At 34.4% G+C, this 22616-nt stretch overlaps 1 protein-coding gene across 1 annotated transcript; it reads left to right on the forward strand.

The window, feature by feature from the left end:
* The first annotated feature begins 660 nt into the window (after positions 1 to 660).
* Positions 661 to 21926, forward strand: LOC109045549 (wiskott-Aldrich syndrome protein family member 3-like). The gene is made up of 9 exons (XM_042747959.1): positions 661 to 861; positions 8610 to 8768; positions 9895 to 10029; positions 12998 to 13151; positions 13866 to 13983; positions 15065 to 15240; positions 16353 to 16607; positions 18177 to 18556; positions 20787 to 21926. The coding sequence occupies exons 2-9, from the start codon at positions 8636 to 8638 to the stop codon at positions 20942 to 20944; spliced, it is 1509 nt and encodes a 502-aa protein (XP_042603893.1). The 5' UTR covers positions 661 to 861; positions 8610 to 8635; the 3' UTR covers positions 20945 to 21926.
* The last annotated feature ends 690 nt before the right edge of the window (positions 21927 to 22616 follow it).

A 22616-nucleotide genomic window follows, 5' to 3' on the forward strand; every position in this document is an offset into this window, starting at 1 on the left:
CGAGGGAAAACAATTATTAAAAATAGTAAATGATGTTTATCTGAAAGTGTAACAATGCAAACAGGTTTTCTGTATGGGGTAGGTTTAGGGTTAGGGGAAATAAATATTGTTTGGTTAGTATAAAAGTAATAGAAGTCTATGGAAAGTCCCCACAATTCACAGAAACAAACGTGTGTGTGTGTGTGTGTGTGTGTGTGTGTGTGTGTGTGTGTGTGTGTGTGTGTGTGTGTGTGAACCATCTGCTTCTATTGCATTGATGTACAGTTTGTTTATTAGGTTAAGGTTAACGTACATTTGTAATGACCTTTTAGCTTTTTTAAATTTTAGTCATGCAGTGTGACAAAGGAAGATTTAGATTAACCGGCTGAAATTTGCTGTAGTAAAAAAGTAATTTATTCCGTAAACATGGGTCGAAGCCTGTACAATACAATAGCTCTCTCCTACTCAAAGCCTTCCCACAGTGGCCACAAGAAAACCCTCTTTTTCACAAGCCATGCAAACAGTTAAATGGGAAGACTTGGTTAAACTGGGTAAGTAGCATAAAAAAGGACAATTCCTGAACATAAAATACTAGTGATTCACTTTAAGTGTGGATTTCTGCTTATTTCATCCATTATGTCTCACACACACACACACACACACACACAGTGGGTATCGCTCACGCATGCGCAGTGGCATCGCCTCTGCAGCGCACAGCGACGAGCGACGCTTCCCAGGCAACGCGAGCGTGCGTTTTCATCGCACGATAACACATCGACAGCGTGACGGCACCGCGTATTAACGCCATGTAACGCCGAAACCCATCGAAAACGACGACCGCGCGAAAGAGCAGCGAGAGGACGGAGACAACTACAGCTATTCGTAAGTAAATGGCAATTACGCGCAGGATCTCCTTGCGTTCAGTGTTTTCACATACTTGTTACGTGATAATGCCGACACGACTAGAAGGACAGACGCGAAGATGTAACGCTACTGGCTCTGTGAGCATTAATAAGCTGACAGATCAATAATTCATCACCTTCTTATTAATAACTGCCACCGTTCCGTTCATTTTCCCGTGTGACCGAAAGATGCACCTGTTATCATATCACATGCCAGCGCAGTAGTTTGGATGGATGACATCATGCGACACGGCGTTATGGATGAGTGACGTCATGGTAATCAACAGCCACAGATAGAATAAGTTTTCATTTGTGACCCTGGAGCACAAAACCAGTCACAAGGGTCAATTTTTGAAATTGAGATTTTATACATAACCTGAAAGCTGAATAAATGAGCTTAGGATAGGACAATATTTGGCAGAGATGCAACTATTTGAAAATCTGGAATCTGAGGATGCAAAAAAAAAAAAAAAAAAAAAAAAAAATCCAAATATTGAGAAAATCATCTTTAAAGTTGTCCAAATGAGGTTCTTAGCAATGCATATTACTAATCAAAAATTAAGTTTTGATATATTTACAGTAGGAAATTTACAAAATATCTTAATGGAACATAGTCTTTACTTAATATCCTAATGATTATTGTCATAAAAGAAAAATCCATAATTTTGACCTATACGGTATATTGTTGGCTATTGCTACTTATGACTGGTTTTGTGATCCAGGGTCACATACTGTATGTTCTTCATTTCATCTAAGACACTTCTGCTGAAATGAAGACTAAAAATAGCCACAAAATGATAATTGTCGCTTGAATAGTATAGAGCTATGAAATAAATAGAGATAGTACAGCTCAGATCATTTGGTCTTGGGAGAGTTTGATGAGAAGTGCTTGAGTTCGGTGTAATCTTTAACTTTTGAGTGTCTTGGCAAATCTGAGCATAGTTTGAGACATTATTGGGTGCATTTCAGACATGAAAATGTATAAAATTAAACTGATGGTGCAGCTGTCACGATTCTTCATGATTACTCATAATTAGATGATTTTATAATCAACAGCCACATAGACTCACTGGTCTCCTGTCAAGAGCTACACCTTGGTGTTAATTTAATTAGCACTATTATCATTAAATGTTAGTATCTGAAAGACATTGGCGGCTAGTTCACCAAATAAATCATTGATGCACTTTATTATTATTTTTTTCATTACTGAGTGTTTAAACCCCTGCGTGAACACCAGCTTGCAGTTCAGAGTAATTCTGGTTATTTTATTCATGAACAAACCCCAGCCTTCTGCTTAGAAGCAGTGATTGGCACGAAAAAAGAACATTTGGCAATGCGTTGCGATCTTATTTCCAGAATATCCCACGTTCTACAGTTTGAAGCCTGGGCGCCCCGTTCCCACAGATCTGAAAAGCAGCCGCAAGCACGGGAATGCAGGCTCGATTCACATTCCAGGCTGTAGCGCTGGGAACAGATTACGTAAATGTGTTTTTGGTGAAGGAGTCTAGCATGGCTTGCCACCAGCATAGTTGAGGCGTTGCTATGGTTTCCTCTCATGAATCAGTTCCTGCCTCTGACTATAGAGACAGAAAGTGAGAGAAAATTCATCTGTGCAGAGAAATAACAGTCTGTGGCTGGCAAATGCAGTTTTATTTTCACATACTATAAGGCAGACATAATATGTGCAACATTTGTATATTCCTTTGCTCTGTTCTTTTCCCTACTGTATTCTATATTCATGTTTGTATTTTATTCACCCATTAACTCGAAGTTTATTATATGTATTACATATTATCTATTTTTATCGTTGTTTCTGTTTGTTGTTGCACTGTTAGACAAAAAAAAACTTTGAAAAGAAGAAAAACCTCTTTTTTGCAAATGGAAGTATTGTCCAAAGTAGTGTGGGTTTTCTAGGAAATACATGTTCTTGGTGGACCTCTGCTTCTCGTAAATACTGCTGTGTATTGTGCACATTATTTTTTGACAGACATTGATGTTGTGATATTCAAATAATGTGGATTTGGAAACAGATGGATCGTAAGGTAATGATAATTTCTTTGCTGGCATTTATAATTCGGTGAAGTGACTGATGTCTGAGTGTTTTATGTCAATGTTTTAGTTCTAATATTACAACCAACAGCCAACAGCAAGTTAAAAAAAAAACTTTGAAAAGAAGAAAAACCTCTTTCTTGTAAATGGAAGTATTATGACGTAAAATACATTCTCCTGAAATGAGAAAACATTATCCTGAAGTTTGTGATATATCCTGAGATCTGGTATCTGCTTGATAAAACATAGATGGCTCAAAAGTGTAATTAAATCTTTAAAGGGGTGATTAAATGTGTAACAAATTATGTCAAAATGTATTGACATTTATTGGAAAATTTAACATTATTTTTTATCAAACTTTAATAACTGTTAAACAACTGAGAATTAATCAATTAATGCAACTGAAAAGAATAGGGATGTAACGATTCACTCAACTCACGATTCGATTCGATTTACAATTATTATTTTTTTAAACAAAATTATATTTAAGACAAATTATTAATTAAATGCATACTTTTATTATTGCTTGGACAGAATGCTGTACATTTCTTTGTGAAATTGAAATATAACTATTATAATATACTAATATAGCACTTGTATATCATTGCTCTTTTGTTGGTTTTGATTGCGTCTGTTGTTCTCATCTGTAAGTCGCTTTGGATAAAAGCATCTGCTAAAAAACAAAATTTAAATAGAATGTTAATGTAAATAACAAAACTAAATTGAATTTTTAGAACAAGCCTCAAATCAAATAAATAAGTAACACAAATAAAATAAATCTCTTCATATAAACAAAATAAGGCTTTGTCTGTGCTCTTTACATTTAAAATAGAGGCAACCACTGCATTTTAATCATGATCCAAACAAAGACGCTGCACACATGCAGCATGAGCAGTTTTTAATCTAAATTAGATCGTATAATTTCAAAATTTTGAAGCAAAAACAGAATGGTTTTGTGAAACTATACATAAAAATATCTGCATGAAACAGAAACAGCAGACGAGCTGAACGAGACGCAGATTCACTCTCTGCCAGCAGGTGGCGCTTAAAGCGTTTCCTTAGTTTCTGCTGTAAACGCGATTTGTTTAGCATCTCAACCGATTTGAATCGTCACATATTTGAATCGATTTTCAACCGGCTCACGGTTAATCGTTACATCCCTAGTGAAGAACAAATTTATACTCATGTGAGTTATGTATTACGCACGTTATCATCTCTGACAGACAGCATGTCGAAGCCGCTCAGGCCGCCATTTTCTCCTTCTTCTCACAAAGCGATGAAGTTGTCCAAAGTAGTGTGGGTTTTCTAGGAAATACATGTTCTCGCTGGACCTCTGCTTCTCGTACATACTACCGTGTATTGTGCATGTTATTTTTCTGACAAACATCGATGTTGTGATATTCTAAATGATGTGGATTTGAAAACATGGATCGTAAGGTAATAATAATTACTTTGCTGGCATTTATAATTCGGTGAAGTGACTGATGTCTGAGTGTATTATGTCAATGTTTTAGTTCTAATATTACAACCAACAGCCAACAGCAAGTTTTTGACGGACATGATAACATGCGTTTTTAGGTATAAAACATGCTCGAAGTGAGCTTGAGATGTTAAAAATGCTTTTTGCATAGTTTATTATATGTTTTTTACTGAATGAAGTTTATTTCAAGGCTTAAATAAATTACATGATACTCAGAGACTTGATCAAAAATGTTACATTCTGTTACGTGATGTTACATTACGTACTGTCACAAACTTGTCAGCTTTTGTAAATCAAGTTATTTTTTTAATCAGGAGAGGAGCCGTTTTGAGGCACAAAGTTGTTTTTATTGTCTCTTATAACACAAATCTTTTATTTAAACCCATGCAAACCCTTACCAAAAAGTAGTATACTTCAAGTTTATTTTATTAAGTATACTTAACTAAATTTCAAGTATATTTAGACTTTTTGTAAGTATAAGTCAAGTATACTTAAATGTCATTTTAAGTATATTTCTGAGAAGTACATAAAGCCCATTTCTGAGAAGTACATAAAAAGTAAACTAAAAAGAAGTATACTAATAGTACACTTGAATAAACTTCTTTTTCATAAGGGAATGCAGATCCTGCTGTTAATAATAGTGAAAAATCACTTTTTAAAACTCTTCGTCAATCATTACCCCTTATTAGATTTGGACACATAGGAAATATAGATAGTGCCCATTCATTATTATTTGAAAGGAGTGTGTGTGTGTGTGTGTGTGTGTGTGTGTGTGTGTGTGTGTGTGTGTGTGTGTGTGTGTGTGTGTGTGTGTGTGTGTGTGTGTGTGTGTGTGTGTGAAGCAATATAACGAATATGGATAGAGTAGATCACATCATTAGGTCTTGGGGAAAAAAATTGAATTATTTGAGTACTTTGACACACTTTGAAATCTCTGACATTTGATTACAGATTTTGGCATGATGGTAAATTGTTGCGTTCTCACCTGACACTTGTGAGTTTTGAAACTGGCAGCTGAGCATGGTACTGAATGGCAGGTGATGCTTACACTCATTATGACACATTTCTAGACTGATAATTGTTTGGCGTGACGTGGGGATTGTGTTCCAACACCAAAAGCTAATTCCTCTTTACAAATGACTCTTTAGGATATTTTCATGTCATCATACTTCAGTTTGCAAGAACGAGGTTTTGTTTATTTTTCAGTCTGAATTAATCATAAAGTAAAGAGTGGGGAGCACTGTTAGCATATAAGTGCTAGCAAACATGCACATCTTCAGGCTAGTTGCTAGGCTACTCACACAGCTAAAATAATACGCATTTGTTTCGCTTGAATGAGCTTAGCGCGTCATGCGCACCACAGACTGAGTTTCCCTGTGCGTCTGTATATTTCTCCATGCTGAATTATCAGCCGCAGGAAGAGTTCACAGCCTCAGGGAGCACTGCAGCCTAGATTTGACAAATACAATTCTCTCAAGCATTGCCTTTATATTGAAAATGGCCAAACAGAAATAAGATGAGTCTGAAAACACACTTCCTCACATGAGAGTGACTCTAGAAGCTCTAGTACTCAGGGGAGCATGAGAGAGGGCCTTGCTTGGTTGTCATGGAAATGGTCATCATAGGCCCTTTACATTTAGTCATTTAGCAGACGCTTTTATCTAAAGTGACTTACAAATGAGGACAATGCAAGCATTCAAAGTCAACAAAAGAGCAATGATATGCAAGTGCTATAAAAAGTCTTAGTTTAATGCAACACACGTAGAAAGTTTTTTTTTTTATTATTATATAATAAATAAATAAAAAGAAAACAGATAGAATAGAAAAAGAATAGAGCAAGCTAGTGTTAGATGCATTTTTGCTTTTTGTTAATTGTATAATAAATAAAAAGAAAACAAACAGATAGAATACAAAAAGATTAGAGAAGCTAGTGTTTTTTTTAAGAAAACAAGCAGTTAGTAAATGAATAGAGTGCAAGTCTAAAAGAGGCTAGTTTTTTAAAGAATTAGAATTAGAATAGAGAGTGCTAGAGTTAGACAGTTTTATATATAAATATGCAATAAAAATATGATTATTTTATAGCAGGCTACATTTAAAAAATACAATGCTAATACTTATCTATTTATTTATTTGAAGTTTCATCATTTTCAAACCTAAAACAACAAAAGTGAAACACTTAACCCATGTAGTGACGGTAGGCTTTGATACATTAATTATGAAATGTAATAATCAATTATAATGACTAATAAGTACCCAGTGTTTTAGACCCAGTGCAGTCTCACAACAGGCATGGAGTGCGTGAGACTGAGCAAATAAGCACTCGCTTTAAATGTAATGAAGTTTACAGCGATTGACTTTCTGTGTCATTTTTAATTGCGTTCATCCAAGTGAGCATCTGAATAAATTGCTTTTCATTTCTTTCCCAATTATAATCAGCTCTATTATGCATTTCATGGAATATTTGGTAAATATGCACGAACAGGGATTATTGTAGCACACCTCAGCTCATGTTGAGAATTTATAATGTTTAATAGGCCTGCATTAATTTAATTTTGTGATCCTGCTTGGTTTAATGAGACTTGTCTGAGTCTGACTTATATGATATGCTAATCTGTAATCAACCAAACTTGTCTGTTTGTTTGTTTGCATTAAGTCAGACAAAAATATATGCTTTTTTATTCACATTGGCTCAGTAATAAATGTAGTGTTAGTTTTCGGTTTATTTTTACAGTAATGCCATTTGAATCTTCTTTCTGCTGCACATTAATATCATGCTTTTATGCTTTTATTTCAATCCAAGTCCAAAATGACATTTTTTGAATGTAAAGCCTGGTTTATGTTTGTCACTACTCACCTATAGTGCACATTTTCTCTTCATTACAAATGTTCCTTTTATTTTGTAAAATAATAATGAATCATGCCATTTCATGAATAAATAGTGCATGTATTAACAGACCTAACACTACTCCACTAATGAAAGTGGTATTTGTTTGTTCAGTTATAAATCATAACGAAACACAATATAGTTATATGTTCAGGCACACCGTGTTTTCACTTGGGAAACCCTGATTTGGCTTTGCAACTGATTCAATATTTAGGGTTTCTTGTGACATTGTGGTAATTATTAAGGTGAAAATGTAGGCAAAACACACTGCACCAAATAAAAATATTTATTAATATTTCATGTGGAGGTTAAATTGAAAAAAAAAATGCATTGCAGTTTCGCTTGGTGTATTACAACATTTATATTGTTGGCACAAAATACGTTTCACAGTACTCTGCAAGGCTGTAAATGGTGAAAGTTTCAAAATGAGACGTTTTAAAAGCTGGATTTTCTGATTTGAAAAAAGCATTGTTTAAAGGCATACTCCACCCCAAAGTAAAAATTGTCATTAATCACTTACCTCCATGTTGTTCCAAACCCGTAAAAGCTCCGTTCGTCTTTTTTGATGAAATCCGGGAGGTTTGTGACTGTCCCATAGACTGCCAAAAAAATAACAGTGTCAAGATCCACAAAAAGTATGAAAGTCATCATCAGAATACTCCATCTGCCATCAGACGTGCAATCTGGGTTATATGAAGCGACGGGAACACTTTTTGTAAGCGAAGAAAACAAAAAAATAACGACTTTATTCAATAATTCCTTTGTGAACAGTCTCCTCTGTGTCTCTCCATATCACCGTATGCTGCATCTGCTCTTCTGTATCATCCGCGCCACAAGGATGAGCTGTTTTCTTTCAAATCAAAGCTAAATACATGTAGAAACAGCGCATCCTTGTGGCGCGGATGATACAGAAGAGCATACACAGCATACGGTGATATGGAGAGACACAGAGGAGACCGTTGACAAAGGAACTGTTGAATAAAGTCATTATTTTTGTTTTCTTCGCTTACAAAAAGTGTTCCCGCCGCTTCATATAACACAGATTGCACGTCTGACGAGGACTTTCATACCTTTTCTGGACCTTGACACTGTTATTTATTTGGCAGTCTATGGGACAGCCACAGGCCTCCCGGGTTTTCATACAAAATATCTTAAATTGTGTTCCAAAGACGAACGGAGCTTTTACGGGTTTGGAACGACATGGGGGTAAGTGATTAATGACAAAATTTTCATTTTGGGGTGGAGTATCCCTTTGTTTGCTGCATGACATTACCCCAGAAAATGTTGTGTAAACCATCCTTCTGTGCTCTCTCAGGTCGGTGTGTGTAGTTGAGCTCAGCCATGCCTCTTGTGAAGAGGACCATCGAGCCCAAGCACCTGTGCCGGGGCGCTCTGCCCGACGGAGTGACCAACGAGCTGGAATGTGTCACAAACAGCACACTGGCGGCCATCATCAAACAGCTGGGAGGACTCAGTAGGTTCAGTTTTTCACTCTAGAAGTGCTGATGCACAGTCATCTTTCTCCCTGGTTTAATGCAGTCTTGGCTCTGTCTTTTCATTCATTACCCTGAGTTTGCTATGAGCCCATTAGACTTCTGCATCATCGGCACTGAGCACAGCCAGCTGTGTTTTAGCTTTGAGCATCATGGTTTTCTAGTACAGTGTTTTTCTACATGGCTTCTTCACGAGCGAAATGCATTACGCAAACACAAACAGCTTGTTGCTTGTGATGTTCCTTGTTTGTAAGTCTCTTGGGATAAAGATGTTGGCTAATTAAATATAATTAAATTTAAATAAATGCAACTCATTATAACTCAGATAATTATAGATGTCGATTTAACGTCTTAGTTTAATTAATTAGTGACAAACGTTTTGCAGGGGAACAACAGGGGACAATTTTCAATGTTATAAAGACAATTTAATTAAGCTAATTAATTAACTTAATTAAAAAAAATAGTGCAGAAATTTGAGGTTAAACTGTGCACAATAATAAGCAAAAATCAACATTATTATGTCACCATAACTCATCAAAATAATTTTTGTAACTTAAAAGTTTTTATTTTTATTTGTTAAATAGCCCACCCCCACATACTGATAATTTTGATTAGTCTTTTCAAAGTTTTTGTTAATATGTGAAGAATCGTATATTAAGATGAAAAGTTTCAATATAATATGAAATTAAACGTTTTTTTATAGATTTTATTAAATTTTTTTGCACTTTGTAAAAATAAAAAGGTGATTGCTAGCATCTCCTTGTTTTTTTTAATATGCAGCAGATGAATTTCAAGTTTCGAACTTTTTACTCTTTTTGAAACATGCAGTGTAAAAAAATATTTTTCAAAGTTGTAAATAAAACAAAGACTGGAGTATTTTTTAAAAGCAAACACTATTTCAGTTTTTCTACTTCAAAATGTAATGTATTGCTGTTTTTTTTATTTTTTTTTATTTTCTAATTTTCTACAACATTTCTTTTATTCAGTGTACATTAAAACAAGAATCAGCCTTTTTCATGTTTCTAATTAAAAGTGATTTTGTAGATGAAAGCTATTAGAATGATCAGTTTTGCCTTATTGTACATCATTGTGTGTTTATTGATTCAGGTCGACATGCAGAAGACATCTTTGGGGAGCTGTTTAACGAGGCCAACATCTTCTACATGCGCATGAATGGTTTGCAAGAGCGTGTCGACCTGCTGGCAGTGAAGGTCACACAACTGGACTCCACAGTGGAGGAGGGTGAGTAAGAATGAATGTGCATTAGCAGATGACCTGATCTTTTGTGACACAGCCTGGAAATACACCAGGATACAACCACAGGGCTGCTGGGAGGATGGGCGCAGGTCATCAGTATTATGCAGAAGTTTAGGGCCCTATGAAATCCACTGTATTTTTTCCCAAATTATATAATTGTTTTTTTTATAATTTAAATATTTTACTATTTAATTTTTTTTTATATTTTAATATTTAATATTTTTTAATATTTTAATAGTTAATTTTTTTTTAATATTTTAATATTTAATATTTTAAAATATTTTAATATTTAATATTTTAAAAATACTTTAATATAGAATATTTTTTAAATATTTTAATATTGAATAATAAAATAAAATAAAATAAATTTTAGTGATCAAAAAACATGTCTAATTAATTGAAATCATGAAACTTATACAGTTTAACAACAATGTAATGTCACAAAAAGTACCACTTTTAGGACCCTACAAAATAAGTTTGACTTTTTCTCAAATTACGGTTTATATTTACAAAATTCTGTGTTTTCCTTTTTTCTGTATTCAAATTAATTGGTTTAATTAAATTTTAATAACCCATTAATATGCATGTCTAATTAAATCCAGAAATTCTGTGTTGTGTATTTAAATTTTTCTAGTAAACAAATGAAGACATAAATGAAATGAAAATGTAACAAACCCTTTCCATTTTTGGCAAATAGTGCTGCACAACAGGTTTACTGTTAAAATTTAAACATGCAGGAAAAATAGTAGTTGTCTGTTATTGTTATTTTGATTATTATTATTATGGCATTAAGATGCACATTCTGTTGTACAATGGTAATATATTTCTGTCACAATTTGTTCAAGTTAACAGAACTTTTATTTTGAAAGGTTGCCACGAAGACCTTTAATTTTCTGTGTGTGTATATGATATGACGATATTTCTCTCATATGGAATGGTAGAATGCTCATGAAGTGATTTGCAGAGCAGTCTGCATAATAGCTAGAGCTCATCAGATGAGGCAGCTGCAGTAATTAGCAGCGGAGACGCAGTGCTGCGTATCCCGCTGATGTCTAGACACTAGCTGAGTTATTTAAGAGCACAGTGGAATAGTTTGGTTGACAAGGGAACATAATTAATAGAGCGGTGCCTTCAAGTCCTTATGGGAAGTTCTTATTTACTTAAATGCTGTATGACGTCCATAATGTGCTTCATTGTCTGACTCACTTCATTAACCTTGCAGGTAACAGTTACAGTTGCAGTATAATTTATCAGAACCATGAGTCTCTAAATGATATGCACAGAAAGAGAAAGTTGCCCACAGGTAACAACACTGAAAAGAATTATACTTCAGGCCAACTATCAGAACATTATTCATCATAAACATTATTTTCACAAAGACAAAAAAAGATAAAATTTAAAAATAAAAAGATCATTTATTTGCTTTTAGATGTACATATACATATATATATATATATACAGTACAGGTCAAAAGTTTGGAAACATTACTATTTTTAATGTTTTTGAAAGAAGTCTCTTCTGCTCATCAAGGCTGCATTTATTTGATCAAAAATACAGAAAAAAATGTAATATTGTGCTATATTATTACAATTTAAAATAATTGTTTTTAATTTTATTATACTTTAAATTATCATTTATTTCTGTGATGCAAAGCTGAATTTTTAGGATCATTATCACATGATCCTTTAGAAATCATTCTAATATGATGATTCATTATCAAAGTTGGAAACAGTTCTGCTGCTTAATAATTGTTCAGAACATGTGATACTTTAGGTTAGGATACTTTGATGAATAAAAAGAAAAAAAAAGAAGCTATGTTTTTAAAAATATAAATATTTTGTAATAGCAATATACACTACTGGTCAGTAATTTGGAGTCAGTAATTTTTTTTCTTTCTTTTTTTTTAAATAAAATCAATACTTTTATTCAGCAAGGATGTGTTAAATTGATAAAAAAGTGATAGTAAAGAAAAAATATTATTAGAATATATATTATTAGAATTTTTTTTATTTTGATTATTTTTTAACTTAAAAAATTAAGTTCTTTTTAACCTTTTATTCATCAAATATATTAGACAGCAGAACTGTTTCCAACACTCATAATAAATCAGAATATTAGAATGATTTCTAAATGATCATGTGATAGACTGGATGTTACATGTGACACTGAAGACTGGAATAATGATGCTGAAAATTTAGCTTTGCATCACAGGAATAAATTTTTTTTTTTAAGTATATTCAAATAGAAAACTATTATTTTTTAAGTTGTAATAACATTTCACCATATTACTGTTTTTTTTCTGTATTTTTGATCAAATAAATGCAGGCTTGATGAGCAGAAGAGACTTCTTTCAAAAACATTAAAAATAGTAATGTTTCCAAACTTTTGACCTGTACTGTATATATATAGATATAGATATAGATATAGATATAGATATAGATATATATATATATATATAAACCCGACAGAGCCATCGTATTTCGAGTATGATAATAATAATAATAATAATCTACCAACAGCAGTTGAAATTAGCATAGGGTTGCAAACAAGCAGAGCCCATGATAATCATGTGTGTATTGTATAACAACACTGGTGCAAAATGGGTTATTTGAGCATTAAATAATCACACAAATACCAGTAAACAGACTACCACAAACCTTAGTTAATCACCTTGCATGATTCATTTAAATCCTTTCCTTACGTAAATGTTGTGTCTGAAAGGGAAACTCCTAAAAAAAAAAAAAAAAAAAAAAAAAATCCGCAAAAAAAAAAAAAAAAAAAAAAAAAAAAAAAAAAAACTGTTCACGCCTTGAAATCACTTATGTTTCACTGCACATCTTTAGTAAATCCTGACACTGAAAGAGTGTTTGTGCCGACGCAAGCTGTAGATCTGGCACTTTCTAGCTGGTTTGTGTTTGACGGTGTTTTCCGGCTCTGTCTGCTCGCTCTACAGTGTCCTTGCAGGACATCAACATGCGCAAAGCGTTCAAGAGCTCCACTATTCAGGACCAGCAGGTGGTGTCCAGAAACTCCATCCCGAACCCTGTCATGGAGATGTACCAGCGCTGTGACAAACCACCTCCTCTCAACATCCTCACGCCATACAGGTCAGTGTCAGGACCTGTTTATCACCGTTTCTTTCATGTATGACTGACATATGTGCATCACATTACGTTAAACGGATACTCCACCCCAAAATGAAAATTTTGTCATTAATCACTTACCCTCATGTCGTTCCAAACCCGTAAAAGCTCCGTTTGTCTTCAGAACACAATTTAAGATATTTTGTATGAAAACTGGGAGGCCTGTGTCTGTCCCATAGACTGACAAATAAATAACAGTGTCAAGGTCCAGAAAAGATATGAAAGTCGTCATCAGAATACTCCATCTGCCATCAGACGTGCAATCTGGGTTATATGAAGCGACGGGAACACTTTTTGTAAGCGAAGAATTATAATCTCCTCTGTGTCTCTCCATATCATAGTATGCTCTGTATGCTCTTCTGTGTCATCCGCGCCACAAGGATGATACAGAAGAGCATACGGTGATATGGAGAGACACAGAGGAGACTGTTGACAAAGGAATTGTTGAATAAAGTCGCTATTTTTGTTTTCTTCGCTTACAAAAAGTGTTCCCGTCACTTCATATAACCCAGATTACACGTCTGATGGCAGATGGAGTATTCTGATGACGACTTTTATACCTTTTCTGGAACTTGACACTGTTATTTATTTGGCAGTCTATGGGACAGTCACAATATGATGTATTGATATTAAGCAAAACGACTTTATTTCTAAACATGGTGCTGTGTTGTCTTTCAGGGATGACAAAAAAGACGGGCTCAAATTTTATACCGATCCATCCTACTTTTTTAACCTTTGGAAGGAAAAGATGCTACAAGCCACAGAAAACAAGAGGAAGGAGAAACGACGGCAGAAGGTGTGTGTGTTTGCGTATGGCCAGAAACATGCATTATGTAAGTACATAAATGCAGGCCCGACTGCTTATCCAATACATTGCAAGAGGATAAAAAGACACAGAAAAGAGAAAAAAGGATGACAAGGAGCTTCCAACTAAAAGTGCAAATAACAGAAGACACTAAAATACATTACAGTATCTTTCTCCAGCGATGGCCATTTAAAAAAAGGCATATATTTGAAAAAAAAAAAAATAATTTTGCAAGCAACATACAGTATATATTATGAAAGCCCATTTCTGTCACTAAATTAAAACTAAAAAAAGGTCATTGCAACTTTTTATCTCATAATTCTGACTTTTTTTATTTTTTACAAGTTTTCCTCAGAATTGGACTTAATAACTCGATTTATATATATATATATGTATATATATATATATATATATATATATATATATAATTATTTTTTTTCTTATAATTTAAATCTCGCAATTCAGATTTTTTTCTTGCAACTGTGAGTTTATATCTCAGATATAATATATATATATATATATATATATATATATATATATATATATATATATATATCAGAATTGCGAGATAAAAAGTCATAATTACTTTTTTTATTCAGTGGCAGAAACAGGCTTTTATAATATATCAATCATAGATGTTTTGCCAGTTACCAATCGGTTTTGGAGGACTCTTGAAAGTGTGCAATGGATTTATTATATTTCTCACTGTCTGCTGCATTTAACGCCGCGGCTCAGAATATTCTCTAGTGAAGGCATTGCATGTTCTGGTAAACATGGTAAACTGGTAAAATAGCTATTAGAATGTAATCAACTAGTTGCATTTTAAAAGTTGGTTGCTTAAACAAAATTAAAGAAGAGATAATGTAGAGAGAATTGATGTATAACAGATCTATACTGAACGATACAGAAAACATGACTGATTTTTGTGAGTTTGAAAATGTACAAGTTAAACCGCACCAAAACGAATCCTCTGTAATCATCAGGTCAGTGTTCATTTACAGACTCTTTCTATTCTGTGTGGTTAAAGATTATTACTCAAGCTTATAGAAACATTTCCTTTATTCTGCCTTAGCAAGAGCAAAAGCACACGGAGGATCCCACTCGCGAGGTAAAGAAAGTCCGTAAAGCTCGTAACCGGCGTCAGGAGTGGAACATGATGGCGTACGATAAGGAATTCCGACCGGACACTCGCCTGACACCGTCTCCTTACCATGGCATGTCTTCTGAGGGATCTCTGTCTCCGGACAGGTGAGTCATGTGATGAGTCACTTAAAGGGATAGTTCACTTAAAAATGTCCTGAGCTCTGACACCTCTCATAAACTGTATTAGGACTCTTACTGTGCTATGAAGCTATTCATTTGCTTGTCACTTATTGAATTTTACTCTGCATTGGTTGACACGATGCTTCATTAACGTTTCTATATCTAGAAAGTTGTTTCAGATTACAGTTACTTTTTATAGAAGACTTTGGCCGTGTAATGTCATTGCTGTTTTCATGTTTGTTCATGTAATGCAGGGATTCCCAAACATTTTTGTCAGCCAAAACCCTTAAAATAAAATATTTACTTGAAGTATCTAAAGAAGTTAATTTTCCAATAATTTAACAATTGTTATCTTTACAGTTCTCTGATGCCGGTTAATGGTCAAAACATTTCTGTTTTTAGTGTTCGTGTGTTTAAATTATTTTTATTTTACATTTTTGTGATTTAATTAATTGATACCTTTTTATCAGCTCACAAACCCACTGCAGTTCTTACATTAAGCCCAGTTTGGGAAAACCCCAGTGTAATGTACTATTAATGCATTTTATGGTGTTGATATAAAAAAATGGAATATCATTTTTTTTATGTATCCCTGAATTTGACGTTAAACCCAGCAATATACAGGGAGATGAAAGGTTAGTGCATATTCATTAGTTAAGTATTGGAAAACACTGTTTTAAATTACTTACCTTAAAACTTATTAGGCATTGATTTCAGCAATGCAAAAAAAAAAGAGTCATAAACTAGTAAACATGAATGTTGTTTTGTGAACATGAACTTTTGTCTGTTTTTAATGTACTTCCCAGGGTTCAGTAAAGCAGATAAGCAGTATTAATGACATGTTCATTACTCATTTTAATGCATGACTACAAAAACGTACATGAATGCATAAAGTGGATGAAAATGACTCATACTATATGGTTTTCTTCAAAAAAAAGAAAAAGGTACCTTGATGTTGAGTTCAAGTAAATAAGTTAAGAATTTGATTTGATACTCACAAATGTTTCAACAATGATCAGAAATGAACTTCAGTATAACACATTATAACTATATTGTGCCTGCTGTGTGTCTGGATGTGGTTCTGTGCTTTAACCCAGATCTGGCATGTCAGATGAACACTCGTACCCAGCGAGTCCCAGCCACCCGCAGGAAGCAGGTGCAGCGGGAGCTGATGGGAAAGACGCAGGCCTCACACAGACTCAGTCCCTGGACCGAGCGTACCGGCCCCCGGCCTCCTCCACCGCCGCTGCAGCCAGACAGCACTCTCTAGGACGCCTTCAGGCCCACCACGGGCCCCCAGCACCAGACTCGTCCCTCAACGGACCCCGGCCAACAGCTGCCAAAGAATACAGGCACGTCACTTCTCTCTCTACAGTTAAAGTATATATGTATATATACACATACAGTATATACAGTAGGAAGAGCTTTCCCAAACATGAAGATTTTCTAAAAATGTACTCGCCCTAGGGCCATCCAACATGAAGATGAGTTTGTTTGTTCATCAGATTTGGAGATTGCATCACTTGCTCACCAGTGGATCCTATAAGCAGTGAATGGGTGCCGTCAGAATGAGAGTCCAAACAGCTGATAAAAACATCACAATAATCCACAAGTGATCCACAGCACTCCGGTCCATCAGTTAATGTCTTGTGAAGCCAAAAGCTGCATGTTTTAATACATTTTAACTTAAAACAGTTGTCAGAAAAAATTAAATATTGCTTTTTCCATTAAAAAAGTCATCTTGTCTGAATCAGGAGAGAAATCTGCACAGATCAAGCACCATTTACAAGCCAAAACAACAAATATGTGGGTGGATTTTGATGTGAGAGAGGTCTCTGGAGGAAGCTTTACTATGGATTATGGAGTCATATTTTAGCCTGAAGTGAAGGTTTAAACTTAAAACATCTTAATAATGGATTTATTTCTTACAAACACACAGAATTTGGCTTCACAAATGTTAACTGATGGACGAGACCAGTGTGGATTACTTGTGGATTATTGTGGTGTTTTTATCAGCTGTTTGGACTCTCATTCTGACGGCACCCATTCACTGCAGAGGATTCATTGCTGAGACACTGATGCAATGCTACATTTCTCCAAATCTGATGAAGAAAGAAACTCATTCTAATCTTGGACGGCCTGTTCATTTTCAGAAAAATTTTATTTTTGAGTGAACTATTACTTTAACTAGAGTATCTCAGGTATTATTTTGAAGTCCCTTCAGTTGAAACATAAAGACATCCCCAAAAGAATGCCAAATCTACAATTATATTTCTTGATTCTTCTTCTTTTGTTTAATGGTGATTTGCATTCTTAGTGCATATTGCCACCTACTGGGCGGTTGTGCAACTATGTTTTAATCTCATCCTTTAATCGTTAATCAGTTGTTATTACAGTGAACAAGAAATATATAGTTTCTTGAATGCTTAATATACAGCTAAATTAAAAAAGAAAGACTAATTGAACTACAAAAAAAAAAAAACAGTCTGCAGTCATTTTTTATGTTAACCATTTTGCTTCCACGTTTGTAGATGTATCACAAATGTATTTTTATTATAGAAAGACGTTATATACGTATAAAAAGGGGGGAAAGTTGCAAAAACCACCTTTTGAATGCAGAATAAAAAATAGGCTAAAATAAACATTGCTTTATGTTATAATTGTGCTTTATAATTAAAATGCATACCTATAACTATATGATATAATATTGTGCTACTTATATACCTCAGTTACCTCAGTTTTTGGAACCTAAAGTTGAGGTTATCTTTTATCTATCTATATAGTATCCAGGTATTTTGGTAAATTATCATTTTGTTCTTAATGAAAGAAATAACTGCATAAAGATTCATGTTTATTTTGGGGTTAACTGGGATGTGACAAATGCTTGTAATCACTTCATTACCTTTGTAATCACTTCTCAGCGGCCATCAGATCCTGGAGCATTTCGTCCCGCCTGCCCCTCCTCCACCTCCTCCCCTCATCCCTTCCTCTCAGACCGCCTTTGACAGCACGTCTGGACCTCAGTCGCTGGCTCCGGGGACAGTGGTGTCGCTCTCACGGCCCTACAGCCCGTCTCCTCCTCCAGCTCCTCCCTCTGCCTACACCGCTTCCCCTTCACATGCTGTGATGGGCGGCCCACCTGTGGCCCCGCCCCCTCCCCCACCAGGACCCCCCGCCCACGCCCCGTCCCCGTCCCGAGTAACACACCTGTCTGGAGAGTCGACTCTTCCCAGGAAGGGCCAGGTGCCTCTCATCCCCATGAGCGACGCCCGGAGCGACCTGCTGGCAGCCATCCGCAGAGGTCAGTGTGCAGAGAATAAAGGGCTGAATGAAGCATGTTGTGTTCCATCTGAAAAAACTGTATATGAAGAGTTCAGATGCAAAAGCCTCTAAATGCCGTCTGACATTTTTTTCAAAAATGAGCATTTTTAATCACTCTCCTATAATTATGTTCAGGTATTGTAACTTTAATTGCATATAAAATGACCTATACATTGCCATTAGGAGTAAAATTACTGAACCTAAACATAGGAGCCTGATAAAAATGCTAATTTTAGATGAAAATTTCAGACGGCAGTCACGGCACTTTTTCGGCTTTTGCATCTGAACTCTTCAAATATATACAATATACATATGTGACCCTGAAGCACAAAACCAGTCATAAGTGTCAATTTCTCAAAATTGAGAATTGTACATCATCTGAAAGCATGGATGTATGGTTTGGTTAGATAGAACAATATTTGGCGGATACACAATTATTTGAAAATCTGGAACCTGAGGGTGCAAAAAAATCTAAATATTGAGAAAATCACCTTTAAAGTTGTTCAAATGAAGTTCTTAGCATTGCATATTACTAATCAAAAATTAAGTTTTAATATATTTATGGTAGGAAATTTACAAAATATCTTCATGGAACATGATCTTTACTTAAAACCTAATGATTTTTGGCAACATTTTCATTTTGGGTGGAGTATCCCTTTAAGACTGCTTCTGTGCTCCAGGATCACATATATATATTACACTTCTGGTCAAATTTTGGAATCATAAAGATTTAAAAAAACAAATTTAAATAACTATTTTCTGTTTACCAAGGTTGTATATATTTAATCAAAAATACAGTAAAACTGAAATAATGTGAAATATTATTACAATTCAAATAGCTGTTTGCTGTTTGAATAGATTGTAAAATATAATTTATTTCTGTGATCAAAGCTGTATTTTCAGCATCATTTCTCCAGTCTTCAGTGTCACATGATCTTCAGAAATCATTCTAATATGCTGATTTGCTGCTCAAGAAACCTTTACTGTTATGTTTTTGCTGCTTTATATTTTTGTGGAAACTGATACTAAATTCTAAAATTTAGGATAAATACTTTTTTAATGAATGAAAAGAAATTAATGCTTTTATTTAGCAAGGATGCATTAAATTGATCAAAGGTGACATTAAAGACATTTTTATGATTTTTCTTAACAATTTTAGAGATTCATCAAGGAATCCTGAAAAAGAATGTCACAGTTTCCACAGAAATATGAAGCTGCACAACACATAGGATCACATGATCCTTCAGAATTTATTTATTTATTTATTTATTTTTAATTTTCTGCATTTTTTAAAAGAAATTATTCTAATATGCTGATTTATTATCAGTGTTGGAAAGAGTTGTACTGCTTAATATTTTTAGGAATTTTTTTAACGATTCTTTGATAAATAGAATAGAAAATAGAAATCTTTTCTAGCAATATAAATCTTGACCTATCACTTTTTTATCAATTTAACACATCCTTGCTGAATAGTATGAATTTCAAAAAAACGAAGCAAAAATGACTGACCACAAACTTTTGAACGGAAGTGTATATTGTTACTATAAAAAATTTTTATATATGTTTTATACATCAAAGAATCCTGTAAAAAGTATCACAGATTCCAAAAAATATTAAAGGATTAGAGCACTTTCAGAATAAAAAATTCATGACAGTTTACTCAACCCCATGTCATCCATGTTCATGTCTTTCTTTCTTCATTCACAAAGAAATTCGGGTTTCTGAGGGAAACATTCCAGAACTGTTCTCAATATAGTGGCCTTCAATAGGAGCCAATGGGTTGTGTAATGAATTAAATGTTTTTTCTCAAAATTCTTAAAATCTTTTTGGCTTATGAAAGAAAGACATGGACATCTTGGATGATATGGGGGTGAGTAATTTATCAGGAAGATTTTATTGTGGAAGTGAACTAATCCTTTAAGCAGCGCAACTGCAGCACTATAAACTAATAAATCATCATATTAGAATGATTTCTGAAGATCATGTGACACTGAAGACTGGAGTAATGATGCTGAAAATTCAGCTTTGCATCACAGAAATACATTATATTTTAAAGTGTATTAAAATAGAAGGCTTATTTTAAATTTCTGTTTTTTTGATCAAATAAATGCAGCCTTGATGAGCAGAAAAGTCTTCTTTAAAAAACAAACTTTTGAACGTATGCATTGTGTATGCATTAGCTTTTATTGAACTGTTGGCTCCTCCTCCAGGTATCCAGCTTCGTAAGGTGCAAGAGCAGAGAGAGCAGGAGGCCAAGAAAGAGCCAGTGGGGAACGACGTGGCCACAATCCTGTCCCGACGCATCGCCGTGGAATACAGTGAATCAGATGAGGACTCTGAGCCGGAGGACAACGAGTGGTCCGATTGAGGCTTGGGAGGCGAGATCTGCGACCATAATGCTGCTATTTTCCATTCCTGCACATAGTACACACTCCTCAGACGAGGCTAACGAGGAGATCATGACAGACAGAGACGGAAGGAAACAGAATTTGTTCAATGCAAGGTGAAAGGACACAGGGAGGTGCAGAAATAGATGACAAAAGAGAGTTTGGTGAGATAAGCACAGGAACTTTTAGAATACAGTTTGTCTCATTATAATGTAAATTCTACATTCTAGCATTTCTAATACTTATTGAAAAAAAAAAAGTACTGTGATTTTGGTTATATATTTTGGTAGCTGTCCAGAGAATGTAGAGAAATACTTATCCATCTTTTGTGGTACACAAAAATGATGGTCGACAGTGGTATTAGCACTTATGTTACAAACATTGCCACAGTATTGTTGCACAAATTTGTTGCGGTATCTCTGGCTTGCTTCACGCGAGATGCCCTAAATATACAGTATGGACAATCAAATCATCACTACAGTATCAAAGTACATTTCTCCTTCAATATCACAACTCTTCATTATCCAAAATTTGTCACTTTGTTCGGTTGTGGACAGTGTTGTGATGAATATTTATACCCCAAATTAGCAGTGAGTAAAGTTTTTGATGCTTTCGTTGTTTGCTTCTTTTTTTTTTTCTTAAGGAACAGATGTGGCCAGTAATTTATTACTGCTTGCAGTTTACTAATCGTGTGTGTTTGTGTGTTGTGCGTGCTAAATGTGTCAAATGAGATGATGGAGTGCAAGACAGTGTCATCTTTTATTTTATTATTATTATAATTTGTAACAATACTATGTAATTTGCAAGTACTGTATCATTAATGTGTTTTACAATTTATTGTTGTATAGATTTTTGTAACACTGCTCAAAAGATGAAGATGGCAACCATATCTTTAAGCTATCGTGTTGTAGGAATATAGCCTAGTGTGCATGTATAAATAATAAATAACATTTTTAAAATCTACTTAAATTTTGCATTTATTGAAATTGATTTTTTTCCCCACTGCACTGCCTTATACATTAAATCAGAATATGCTAAATTTATTCTTGTGGGACACATGGTGGTTCTAAAATAATCAAGATCCCATGCAAGCTAGCATCAAAGTGGTTGTTTCTTCTGAATACTCACATCAATCCCTACAATACATATAGGTGCATTTAAAAAAAATTTTTGTAACATTTCAAAAAGTGAAACTTTCATATATTCTAGACACAAAAAAATTAAAAAAAAACTTTTCAAAATTTTGATTACTATAACTTACATCTCAAGAAATTAAAAATCATCAAATACAAAATATTAGAATATTTACATTTGAGTTTCATTAAATGACCATCCCTGCGGTATAAATTCTGGGTATCTCTTGTTCTTTGAAATCCACAAAGAGGGTAAGTCACAGAAGGTCATTACTGAAAGGGCTGGCTGTTCACAGAGTGCTGTATCAAAGCATTTAAATGCAAAGTTGACTGGAAGGAAGAAAATGGGTAGGAAAAGATGCACGAGCAACAGGGATGACAGCAAGCATGAGAATACTGTCATGCAAAACCGATTCAAACACTTGGGAGAGCTTCACAAGGAGTGGACTGAAGCTGGAGTCAGTGCATCAAGAGCCACACGCTCAGACGTCTTCAGAAAAAGGGCTACCAAACCACTTCT

This window comes from Cyprinus carpio, chromosome B21 (assembly GCF_018340385.1).
Source record: "Cyprinus carpio isolate SPL01 chromosome B21, ASM1834038v1, whole genome shotgun sequence".
NCBI lineage: Eukaryota > Metazoa > Chordata > Actinopteri > Cypriniformes > Cyprinidae > Cyprinus > Cyprinus carpio.

Coding starts and splice junctions, on each gene's coding strand:
- LOC109045549 (XM_042747959.1), top strand. CDS start 8,636: ATGCCTCTTGTGAAGAGGACCATCGAGCCCAAGCACCTGTGCCGGGGC. Junction 8,769..9,894: donor CAAACAGCTGGGAGGACTCA/GTAGGTTCAGTT, acceptor TTATTGATTCAG/GTCGACATGCAGAAGACATC. Junction 13,152..13,865: donor AACATCCTCACGCCATACAG/GTCAGTGTCAGG, acceptor GTTGTCTTTCAG/GGATGACAAAAAAGACGGGC.